Source organism: Hemicordylus capensis, chromosome 2 (assembly GCF_027244095.1).
Source record: "Hemicordylus capensis ecotype Gifberg chromosome 2, rHemCap1.1.pri, whole genome shotgun sequence".
In the NCBI taxonomy this organism is placed as follows: domain Eukaryota; kingdom Metazoa; phylum Chordata; class Lepidosauria; order Squamata; family Cordylidae; genus Hemicordylus; species Hemicordylus capensis.
The window spans coordinates 276,663,684-276,676,255 of NC_069658.1; the positions used below are offsets into that span (position 1 = coordinate 276,663,684).

The following is a 12,572-nucleotide window of genomic DNA, read 5'->3' on the forward strand; positions in this document are numbered from 1 at the left end:
CCTCTCTGTGTTGGAGGTGGCCATTTTGGAGGCTGCCGTGCATGTGCACTGGCCATTTGCATGGCCTGGACATGGCCTGTCCATGCAGATGGCCAGTGCATATGTATGGCGGCCTCCAAAATGGACGCTGCCGGTACAGAGAGGCCCAGAATGGACCAAAAATGGCCCAAAATGAGCTGTTTGAGATAGGAGGGAGGCCAGCAGGGGATGGTGAACCTCAGGAGATCCCCCTACAGCCATGGCAGCCCCCTTCCACCCGAAGCCAATGGAGGTAAGCCTTTTTTTCTTGGTTAAAAAAAATTAAGAACCATACCACCCCTGGATCAGCTTGCCGCGTTCGGCTCAACCTCGAGTTGAACTGGGCCCGGACCAGCTCGTGGGCGAGCCCTCTAGCCAGGCCAGTTTGGGTGTGAACCAGCTCGACCTCAAGCCAGCTCACACATCCATAGTGTCAGTACATCAACGAAGGCTTTACTTTGAAGTTACTGAGGTGAATGCTTAGAAATAACAAGCTTCTTTATACTTTCAGCATCTTTCCTGGGACACAACCTCCCCGGCTTTATATTCTGTGTAATCAACCATACACTCCCAGCATTTACATTTGACAGCATTTACATCAAAAATGACCTCTACAGAGGTCATGCCTGGTGTGTAAAAACCTACCCACCGACCTCCCAATTCCACTCTCGGTCCTGCTCTAGAAACCCTAACCAGACATCCAATCTCTGGCCCTAACTGTCCCTTTCTGAATCTGTCAGTTAACGCCAACTGAATTTTATAGCCACCTGTTCACTCCATTCCAAAGCCCCTCCCTTAGGAATTCTCTCCAGAGGAGTTTCCTAAGTTGAAATTCCTTTTGACTGACAGTGTTTACTAACCTATCACCACACCTGCCTGTGCTGTTCATGGTTACAGTGTATGTCTGGAGGTGGAAATCATACAAATGATGGAGAGCGCTACTATGATCATCATCCTGGACCGAGCGCTCCAAGAAGCAATTTATGGAAGCCTCTTCAGACAATTGCCATAACTGTGAGCAGTGCAGGTGGCGGAACTTCCAGATATACTTGGGCTGATGTACACAAATGCACCATCCTTTTAAAAAACATCCTCAGAGAGTTTGTGTTATCTGCAATTTGGTGAGGGATTTGGGATAATTCCCTGTAAAAATCAGAAGTATCCATGGAGGTTTGTGCCCATGATCCATGTTTTTGCACCATGGCAATACAAGAAAATACTGGATATGTGCTTTTTACTCTATAACTTTTGGACACAGATGTGATATGTAATTTGGTAGTTTATTTATGGAAACTCGCCGTAAAACTCATAAGGATCCATGGTCTGTGTTAAGCATATCTTTGTACTGTGCTGGCACCAAAAAGCATTAATACTGTAATTTTTCATGCATTTGTGGACATGGATGCAATCTGTGACTGACATCCAGACTGTGCTACTCAGTAGTGTTATTCAAGGCTTACTCTAAATGACATGATTTCAATAGAACTTCTGTCAAGTAATTTAGTCCATTCCAGGACTCTGTAACGTGCTTCCTAATGAAATTACAGTTTCCCCTTCTCTGAATATCTTTAAGAAGAACCTAAAAACATACCTGTTTAGTCAGAATTTTGGTTTATCATTTTAAAACATCGTTTTTAGAGTTTTATTGTATTTTAAATTGTTTTAATTATGTTAATATTTTAATTTATGTTATATTGTGAACTGCCCAAGGACTTTTTGGTATGGGGTGACCAGAAACAACCATGAGGATGTATGGGAGGGGTGGGGCAAAGTCACTGATTATTGCAGTAAAATTAATTGTAAAGATAGATATTAAAGCAATTACTAGTTAGTTGTGTCCTCCCCCCGCCACATGGGCTACATTTAACCAAGAATAGTGGTCAGAAAATAAGCCCTGTCTTTGCTCAGTCAGTGGGCACCTGTCTAGCCCCACACAAAATGCCAAATTCCGGGGCTCTTGTTGGCTACCATCAAAATTGCCCCTGTGGGCCAAATCTGGTCCCCGGGCCTTATGTTGTGCGGGGCTGAACTAACTAAATGATGTCAGTCTATATTTTTAATGGTAGATTTGGGGGATTCCCTGAAAAAAGTGGATGGGAGGAGCCAAGTTTTTGTGCCCTGATGGCCTCAGGAAGCACCAGATCAGGGTTTATTACACTCACTGACACAGATGAGGTATGATGGTGGTCTGGTGATAGATTTAAGGGTCTCAGAGTAACAATCACAAGCTTCCAGATCCATGATTTTGCACTATGATTGCACCAAAAGTGCCTGATCTAGGCTTTTTATGCTGTGATATATGGACACTGATGTCATTTGTAATTTGATAGTGGATTTGGTGAGAAGCCATGTAATAATTCTAAGGACTCATATCTCAGATCCATATTTTTGCATCATGGGGGCACCAGGAAGCACCATATATGTGGTTTTTACAATGAACATTAATGTGATGTGATCTGTGATTTTATGGTAGATTTGGGGGGGACTGGAAGGGGGAAAAATGTTGGATTCATGTTCTAGCATAATTACTGTGCTAGGAAGACCCAGATCCGAGCTTTTTATATTGTAATCTGGGCACATGCATGTGAGATGTGATTTGATGGTAGAGTTGATAGAATCAGTGTAAAAATTATTTGGATCCATGAGGATCTGTGCTTAAGAATCATGGTGATGATAGGAAGTCCTGGGTCTGGGTTGTTTACAGTGGATGTGATATGTGATCATGTTGGGGTAACTGATGTAAAAATGATGAGAACCTGTGCTTCAGATCCATGTTTTTTTGTGCCATGCTTGTGCCAGATCAAGGATTTTCCCCACCCCTTATCTGTGGTAGTCATGGATGTGTTGCTATTTGATGGTGCATTTTTCAGGGAATCCATGTAAAATCATTTGGTTCCATGATGAGGAGGATGTGTGCTGAAGATCCATGTTTTTGCACGTTGGAGGTGCCAAGGAAGGAACACTAGATCTGTGTTGTTTTTACCATGCAAGCTGTGGACATGAATGTGGCTCTTGACTTGGTGAATTCGGGAAGATTCAGTATAAAAATCATGAGTTTGCCCCTGCCAACTGGGCAAAGAGGCACCTTTTACCATGGTGATTCTCTTTATTTAGCAGGGGGAGAGTAACTGGCCCTATCCACCCCCAGCACAGTACTTCCAGTGACTGTTGCTGGTGTGTGTCCTATGTTTCTTTTTAGAATGTGAGCCCTTTGGGGACAGGGAGCCATCTTATTTGTTTTATTTCTCTTTGTAAACCGCCCTGAGCCATTTTTGGAAGGGCGGTATAGAAATTGAATTAATAATAATAATAATAATAATAATAATAATAATAATCTGTGACTCAGGTTCATGTTTTTGTGTCACAGTGGCACGGGTGCCAGGAAGTGCCAATTTCATTATCTATAGTGTTATCCATGGACACGGATATGATTTCTATGTTTTCATGGTGAAATAGTGGGTAAGCGGAACCACGTAAGAGCCATGAAAATGCATGAAGATCCGTTTTCGATCACGCACATTCTCACTTCTGCTTTTCTTTTATGACACTCGACCCATTAGCACAAAAACTACGTTACAAATCAACCACATTATCAGTACCTTGCCAAAAAGTAGTAAAAGTTGCTCCAAAGTTGGCAACTTGACTGGCAGATGTATTTATTTTTAATAAGTAATATTCAAAGAAAGGAAGGAAGGAACTGGCATAATTCGATAATATTTAGAAACAAAAAACGTCCCCAAATCTGTTCTGTACAAAAACAGAACCTCCCACAACGCTGACTGGCAGGACTCTCCTTGAGTGAACTGAGTCCCAGACTCCCAGCATGCACTTCGCAAGAAGGCTACGGCGCGGAAGAACTACAATTCCCAGCGATAATCGGAAACTCGTCGACCAATCCACGCTCTCGAGCGTGTTTAACGTTCTCTTCGCCGAGCCGACTCAGGCCGCGCTGGCGGCGGCGTTATCCGCGCTCGACGGGAACGCGGGGAGAAAAGGGGAAGCCGTGGCGGCCCCCCGGTGGTGACAGTCTCCCTTGGGCCCGCCTCCCTCTCCCCACAGTATGGCTGCCATGGGAGGTGGGCACAGCTGGGCCGGGGCCTAAAGGCGGCCTGGGGGGCGGGGCTGCGAAATGGAGGGGGGCGGCGGTGGTTTCGAGGCCTGAAGTGGATGGCCCGGTCATTCTGTGGGACTTCGCGGGGGGAGCGGCCGAGACGTTGTCTGGAACAGGACGGGGGAAACGTTGGAGTCCGTCGGCCGAGGATGGGGGAATAGGGATGTGGGGGGGGAGGGTGGCGACTGAACGGGCTCTGGTGGTGATGGGAAGGGGTGGGCCAGGATCTATATATGTATTATGTTTTTGTTCTTCTTTTCCACCGTATGTACTTAATGGCTGTGGTGGTGCTTTATTTTATTTATTTATATTTGCAACCATCAATGTAAGTGACAGTCCCCAGAGTTTTAATTACACACACATATATATACTTATTTTAAGGAGGACTGCTGCCAACTTCAATCTTACCTGTTGAATTAATATCTCTTAAATAAGTTCACTGACTAAATGCAGTTTATATATGTTTGAAGCAGTAATTTTGAAGAAAGGAAGTACTTTTCTTGGTTTTTAGATGGTGTGTGTATATATATGTTTTAGCAGGTGCCATCTTAGAAGAGGCATACTCTCTTGGGGGGAGAGTTTTAAGAGTCCTCTTTTTAAGATGGTGCTCACCATCTGTAACTTTCGTAATTAATTATTTTTTTAATATGTGTGTGTTAAATGTGTCACCTGCCTGATTAATCGGATGTTTGGTTAAAAAAAAGTTGCTTAAAGGTTTCAGACCTTCATGTGGTATGCTCATGAAGTTTTATGGTGATGATGATGATAAGGAAAACAAAGGCAAGTCTCAGTCCTTCTTTAAAGAACTTGCAAGCTAAACTCTGACTAGAAGAAAGCCAAAAATGCTTTACTATTCTTACCTACATATAGTTTAGGTGCAATCCTTAAACCCATGAAATAGGTACTGACTTTTTTTCATAGCTTCTCTGGTGGGGAAAGAGAAAGATGAAGCTAACTAGATAAATGTGAACAGATGGAGAGGTACTTGCTTGGGATTGGTTGCAATAGGATTTACAATTGGGGATGAAGATTGGAAAACATTTATTGTGGAATAAGGCAGCGAGAACAGTTCGGGGGCTGTGAAATGTTGGGTATGATGGGAGAGGGCTTAAGGGAAAAAACAATGTGAACAAAGAAGGGCATCTGTGAATCTTGACTCCTCAGGGGGACAAACTGGGTTGGGAAGGTGTTGGATGGGAGATATAAAAGTAAAAGGGGCCTGAGGAGTCAGTATATGACTCTTCTCATTTGCCTCACTTCTTTCAATTCCTAAATAGTTGAATTTATAATCTGGAGGATCTGGGATAGATGAGCCATCTAGCTGGAATACATATAACATTGTGTGTTCAGCAGCCTGGCTTAAAGGTATGTTGCCTCATGAAGCCTAGGGGTGTGAGGAAGCCAGGAGGACTTGGCCAGAGGGAATCGATGGATTCAGGGAACAAGAGAGTAGATGAGCATGACCAGTAAAGTGGAAGCGTTAATGCAGTGGACTTGGTGAATCATTGGGTGCTTGACCAAAGGAATGGGTTATTTTTTTCCCCCTTAAAAAGTTGGCCATTGAGTATGGAGAACCTTGTTGGTTGGTTAATGGCTTATCTGTGTGCAAAAGATCCCATGCAACATTATTTTCAGGAGTGCACAGATTCTAAGAGAAAATTGCCATAGGCAATTTTTTCTCCTTGGCAAGTATGATTATTGTGTTTCTGTACTGCCTGATATAGAAATCTCTAGGTGGTGTAATCTCCGAGTTAAAAATATAATATAAAAACAATATAAATCAGTTAAAATTCATAAAAAAGATAAAAATCTGAATGAATAAAAAAATTAACATTTCAGTTAAAAACCTGGGAAAACAGGCACATCGTCAAGGTCCTCCTAAAAGCAAACCTAAATTCCACAATATTATTGATTATTATTATTATTATCCCTTATTCGTATTATTATTATCCATTATTATTATTATTATTATTATCCCTTATTATTAAGATTATTATTATTATTATCCCTTATTCCACAATAAATGTTTTCCAATCTTCATCCCCAAATCTCCTAAAAGAAGGAGATGCTCTTATTTCAGCAAGGAGTGCATTCCAAAGCCACAGGGCAGCCACAGAGAAGGCCCAGTACCGAGTCGCCACTGTAACTGTAACTGGACTGTAACTGTAACTGGACCTCTCCAAATCTTAATAGGTGACAGGGTTTATGACAGAGAAGGCACTCTCTTAAGTACTCTGGACCCAAGCTGTTGCAGTCCTTATAACCAGCACTTGGTATTTTGTTCGGAAACTTATCAGCAGCCAGTGCATTAGTTTCTGCTCTCCATCTGAGCATGAGCAGAGACTGTTCCTGACCTCATACTGAATTTGTGAGCATCTACAGAACAGAGTGTGATGTCAGACTAGATATCACCCCTTCTCTGTTGGGTGATGAACAGGCTCCTGAAACAAACTTTTGATTCGTTACTTATCCAAGCCCAGTCAAAACTGGGATAAGAATCCTTCATGTTGAATTAGGATCTTCCCATAAGTATCCAGATTGCTCTGTGTGCATTGTGCCTAGCGTGGCAGTGTGTCTTAAACTCTTTTTCTGTTTAGTTAGTAACATGACTTGTAACTTTCAACATTTCATCTCTGGTTTAGAATCCTTGCTTGTTTTGTTGCTTTAACAAAACAGGTTTTGTATTTGGAAAAGTTGCTTATTTGTCACTTCACTCCTTTCAGACCCAGTTCTTGTTCTTATGTGCTGGTAATTGAGGCATACTCTTCAAAGATAATTGGACTGAATGGAATTACATGTAAGATTTTTAGATCCTATCACAAATAATGTAATATGCTGCACACATGTTCTTTTAGGTCTGCATTGTTTTTGTCAGTTGGCTACAAATGTTAATATGCAAGTGTGTACAAAAGTCTCACAGATAAATGCCAGCCTTGTCTGCTGCTTGTACTCTAGTGCTGGTTGAAGCAGTGGATCAGTAGCAAGTTTCAGTAGAAAGCTCAATTCAGAATTATTCCTCTGTGGTTGGGTAGTGACAATTGCATTTAGGTCAGGTTATGAACCTTAAATGCAAATACTGGTAGTAGCTACTGCAGGAGACTGGATACTTTTACCGAAGGATTTGAGAATTCTGTTAATACGTTGAAATGTGCATTTGGGGAATTTTGACTTGGTGTTTACAATGTTAAGAATGATTTTAAAAGCCGCCTGCCTGCTTCCAACTATATAGTTGAATTGCTTCATGCATCTTCGGTTAGGGGATAGTTCTTTTGCTGAGAATGTGCTTGCTCAAACTAAGGCCATGAGTGCCCCAATGTTGTCCTTAATAGAGAAAAGGGTTTAGCTGACTAATGGCTGCTCTCGATGCTGAGGCACACAAACTCCTCTCTTCTTTCTCCCCCAGAGTCTGTCTTTATCGTGCAGTGCAGGCATTGGGAGTATAGAAAATCTACAGTTTGCCAGTATCGCAGCTGGGGAACAATGTAACTGATTGGTCTGTGGCCAGTGACAAATGAGATTTGCAGGGTGGCGGCAGGGCAGTTTGGGCATAGAATAGCCTTATGTCAAAACTTAATCTGAACAAGACAAAATGCCCTTGGTCGTGCAGTAGGATTACTGATGCAGGGGCAGACATTAACCCTGTTTTGGGTGGAGTTGCACTCTTTGAAAAACCAGGGCTGTTATTTGGGAGTGCTTCTTGACCTGGCTTTGTTTCTGGAGTCTTAGGTGTGGCCATGAATCCTCTTTCACAGGTTAGCCTGGTGTGTCAGCTAAGGCAGATCTGGCCATGGCTGTGTGTGATTTAGTCATACAAGAAGAAAAATAAGCATTGGATTGTTTAATTCTTTCCCCAGATTCTTTCTGTGCACATGATGCACTTTATTGAGGTTGGACTATTGTAATGTGTTTTCCATGGTTCTGCCTTTGAAAACTATTTGGAAACCAGTTTAAGCAAAATGCAGTAGTGAAGGTTTGAACTAGAGCCAAGATTTTGGACTATGTTGCTCTATAATACCAGTTTCACTGGCTTCCATCCTAATCCAATTCAAAGTGCTGGTATTCACCTCTAAAACTCTAAAGGACTGTTTCCAGTGCATTGAGTCCAGCAGGGACACCTGGTTGGTGTGCAGGAGAGGGCCTTATCTGTAATAGCATCAGACTGATAGCCAGTCTAAAAAAGGGGGCACCAAAAATGTAAGGGGAGTAATTTATCTGGGCTCCATCAGTTGTAAGTGCAAGAAATAATTTATTTAAAAATATTTTTTGGGGTATGGAGAGGCCAGAGAAAACGTGTGTGGGGGGGGGGGGTAGTAGCAGGTCCACCCTAGTTCCCCTCTGCTATGGGTCTGAATAGCATCTACAGAATCTTCTACTCGGAAGTTCCGTATTACTACCTCTTGGAAGAAAGTAACCTTAAGAATATAAGAACAGCCCTACTGGATCAGGCCCAAGGCCCATCTAGTCCAGCTTCCTGTTTCACACAATGGCCCACCAGATGCCTCTGGGAAGCCCACAGGCAAGAGGTATGTACATGCCCACTCCTACTGTTTCTCCCCTGCAACTGGTATTTAGAGGCATCTTGTCTCTGAGGCTGGAGGTGGCTTGAGCTTTGAATTATCTGTCCTCAGCAACCGGACAGTGGCTTTTATCTCTGTTTTTGTTGCTAATTGTTGTGGTTTAAGTATTGAAGCCGCTTTGGATGTCTTAAGATGGATTGATAGGAGATATATAAATAAAATATTTTTACATAGGAAGTTGATTGTTACTATAAGATGCTCACATCAGCATTGAGGAGCTGATAACTGTTGTCTCTAGTGGTGCTTCTGAAGGAATTTTGGTAGGCAAGATGTAGTAGACTGGAATTGGGTAGTGATGGATATAATTAAAAGCTAACCGCTTGTGCTCCTGCTAGGCCTTCCCCCTAACAAAACCAATGGTTTTTTTAAAAAGATAGGTCCATGAGCATGGACTGTGTGGAGTTTGCCCCATGATTTACTGGATTTTTGTTTGGCGGTGGAGAGGAATCCATTAGGCTTCAATTTCTCTACAACCACACCTATGGAAGAATAAGAATTTAAAGTCACCTTTTTAGTGTCGTCCCTCCCCCTCACCTCCGCTTTAAGGAGCACTTTGATTACCAAGACATGGTCAAAAGTAGATGAGTTGCCATGTCACCCGGAATTACGGGTAGCCCCTGAATTCTGGCTCCTCCCCTCCCAGCTGCTGAATTCACCCATATTTTACCCTGATTTGAAATGTGCTGTTGGGTTTGCCCGGATTTTACTGGCAGAGCGAATGTAGCAGCCTGAGAAATCTCTTCCCAGCTGCTTCTGTGTGCTGTATGGCTTTCTGTACAGTAATCCCCTGAGGAATATTGCCTTTGTTTTTTATCAGCAGGGGATTGCTTATCAGGCAGTTGAGAGGGTAGCTTGATTTTTATGTAAATCACTGCCTGCCTTCTGCATGTGTACTGTCATGTTTAAGGACTGGCTTTAAGGATTCTATGCATGCCTGCTTAGCCATCTCTTTGGTGGCTTTGAACTGTTCAAGACTCGCTCTACCAGAAACGGTGTGGCTTGCTGTGTCAGTTATTGCGCTGCTGCTCCAGGAGTGGGTCAGTGTGTGTGGTGCTCTCAGCCTCTCGATGAGTGGCTTTTCCAGCTGAGAAGTCCCAGGCGTGGGACCAAGCACTCTCCTGGTGGCCGCCTTGGCAATGCTTCTCCTGCTGTTGCTCCTGGGTCTGGAGGAGAGAGGGAAGGTACGAGGGCAGCAGGGACATGTGCTCTCGGCCTCTCTCCTCCACGGGACTGTGTGTCAGACTAGGAAACGGGCAGCCAGATCCTGCTGTTATCTTCAGGCAAAGATATTTCCCCAGCTATTGTTGGTAGATATCCAGAGCAAAAGTAAGTCAACTGGAAAATGCATCTGTTAGTTTGCATAATATGCAAATTATTTGCAGGCCAATTTAAATAATATGCAAATTAGGGTACCTAGATTTGGAGAGCCAGAATACGGCAACTCTAATCATGACTAACTTATATTCTGTTTGTTACAATCTGATTTAGTCATGACTTACTTGGTGTGGATGCTGTCTATATTTTCCTAAAGCAACCTCAGTGAAGCGAAGAACTCTGAATCTGTTATGGAATTCTCAGTAAAACATCTGAGTAAAACATATTATGTTTGACTGTATTTACCTGAATCCAAGACTAGTTTCCCCCCCAAGTTTCTTTATTCTAAAATTGAGATGTGTGTGTCTTATATTCAGAGTCCTCTTCCTTTTGGCTGAATACAGGTATAACCTTATTGAACCTCAGTTTTTCAAAGTGTTCACCTTAAATTTATAGTCCTCTTCTATTTGGGTAAATATGGTAGTTCCCAGGTACAAGGTAGATCAAGGAATTGGAGGCAAGAAATTGATATGGTTTCACCTGGATATGTTATGGGTTATAAGAACAGTCCTGCTTTAGAATGGGTTATAAGAACAGTCCAGTCAATTAAATGGAGAAAGAACTATTATGTTTCCATTTAATCCCACAAACTAAGGAAAATCTATAAAAATACTCAGCAAAATGTTGGAAATATGGTTGTAAAGCTAATCTTATTCACGTTTGACAATATTGTGTGAACATAGGAGTTCTGGAGGAAAGTGGTTAATGAAATCAAAGCTTCAGCATCTAAGCCCCCATTCAATCCTGTCGGTGTAGTATTTAGACTACTCAAGTGACCGAAGGGAAAGATTCAGTTTGAATTAATTTGGAATCCCCAAATATTGGAGATTTGGAATAGCTCTAATGTGCTATAATGGGTGAACTATTGGGAAATGGCCAAGATGGTAACACTTTAAAAATAAGAGCAAAAGAAACAAAAAACATTGAAAGTAAGTCTTTCCTTACTGGACATCAAAGCAAAGATGAATGGATTCACTTCTTGTTTATAATCTGGTATTTACCACTTGTATCATTTGCTGCTTTTTAAATAAACACTGAAAAGTCTATGTATAATCCCAGACACTTCTATACCAATTCTTTTCTTGCAGTGTTCATAAGCCTGAGTGGTATGTATACTTCATACATATCAGTGTCTTCATAGCTGTATTCATATCTCACAGGCAAGCTCACGCTTCCATGCTACTTTCACTCAACCTTTTAGTTCCATTTCCTTCTCTTGCACACCCTGTGTTCATCCACTTCTCTGCTGGTGTAGGAGGTCACTCATTGTGGATTAACATCACCCACATGCTCCAGGAGGCAGGATAAGAAACTTGAAGAAACCTTAAATAGAGTCCCAGTGGGTGGTTCCGTCAGTTCTTTTCCTGCCTCTGCTCCAGAGGCCTTAACCTGCCAAGTTTCTAGGCTTTTACCTTAGCTTTTCCAGTGTTTTTCATAGTCTTTCTCCTTCTTCTGCTTTCCATCTCTCCTGCTTATATTTTTCAACTTTACTCTCTTCCTTAAAACAAACAAAACTCTGCTGCTTCTCCCCCGCTTTTTTCTGGCCAACCTACCTATCCCCTTATTGCTTTCTTGCCTCAGTACCGGGAGGATCCCTCCAGCCATATGTTGGCTGAGCACAAGAAGCTTAGCATGCTGGCTTTTCAAGCCAAACTCTCCTGGTGGCAACTCTTTCCAGCCAGACATCGGGATGTTCCAAAGAAGAGGGCAGCTACGAGGAACAGAGAGAGAGCTTCACTGGCACCCCCGGACCACAGCTGTTCTCCTCCTCACAACAGATGACCGGGAAGGATGAAGGGGCGGATGTTGAGCGTGATATCGGCCTCCAGGACTCACCTGACCACACCCCAAAACAAAGGAAACGCTCTCACTCCAGGTGACATTCCAAGGCAACAGAGGGGAAGGATGCCAAAAAAGGGAGCAAGTGCCTGACCCCAGCAGAACCACACTTGCTGCCACTCCCTCTCATATTACTGATTGCTCAGTGCACTAATCCCGCCATGCAGCATTAGGCTTGCTTGTGGCAGGAGGGAATTGCAGCCGACAATGCTGGAGGAGAGCTTGGGATGAATATCCAGCCTACTGCCTAAATGACGCTGGCAGAGCTACACCAGTGGATGGAGAAGATCCAGCATCCTGAGTATGGGAATGCGTTGGAGGATCCCACCACTCCAGTGAAATCTCTCCTTTCCTGGGGGTGGTGGTGGATTGGACCATTCATGCCCATCCTACCCCATTCACGACCATCCTACCCCTGCATGACACCAGGGCTCCTTCAACCAGCACCTCTTGATGGGAGGTCTCCTACCTTGTTCTGGCAGGAATGGGTTAAACAGGCCATCAAGCAGTCAATCGAGGATAGCTGGCTTAGGCCTTACAACTGCTCATCATGAGGAGCTCCTGTATAAGGGCTCTGTGTTGCTTCCTAAACCTTTGCTCCCTCAAATGAGAGCTCCTATGCCCAAGGGATTCTTGGTGGCTATAAAGAAGGA

General features: G+C 43.1%; 1 protein-coding gene across 3 annotated transcripts in view; it reads left to right on the forward strand.

Moving 5' to 3' along the window:
* The first annotated feature begins 914 nt into the window (after positions 1–914).
* Positions 915–12,572, forward strand: part of KBTBD8 (kelch repeat and BTB domain containing 8) — a 47,562-nt gene continuing 35,904 nt past the window's right edge. Inside the window, exons 1-2 of one of the 3 annotated variants that reach the window (XM_053296271.1) lie at positions 3,894–4,094; positions 6,853–6,926. Coding sequence is in view for 1 of the 3 variants with exons in the window: in XM_053296270.1 (XP_053152245.1) it covers positions 4,079–4,094 (16 nt within the window). In the remaining 2 variants the exon portion in view is untranslated. Of the gene's footprint in view, positions 1,033–3,893; positions 4,095–6,852; positions 6,927–12,572 lie in introns of those variants that run through there. The other 2 variants (XM_053296273.1, XM_053296270.1) reach the window with 2 other exon arrangements.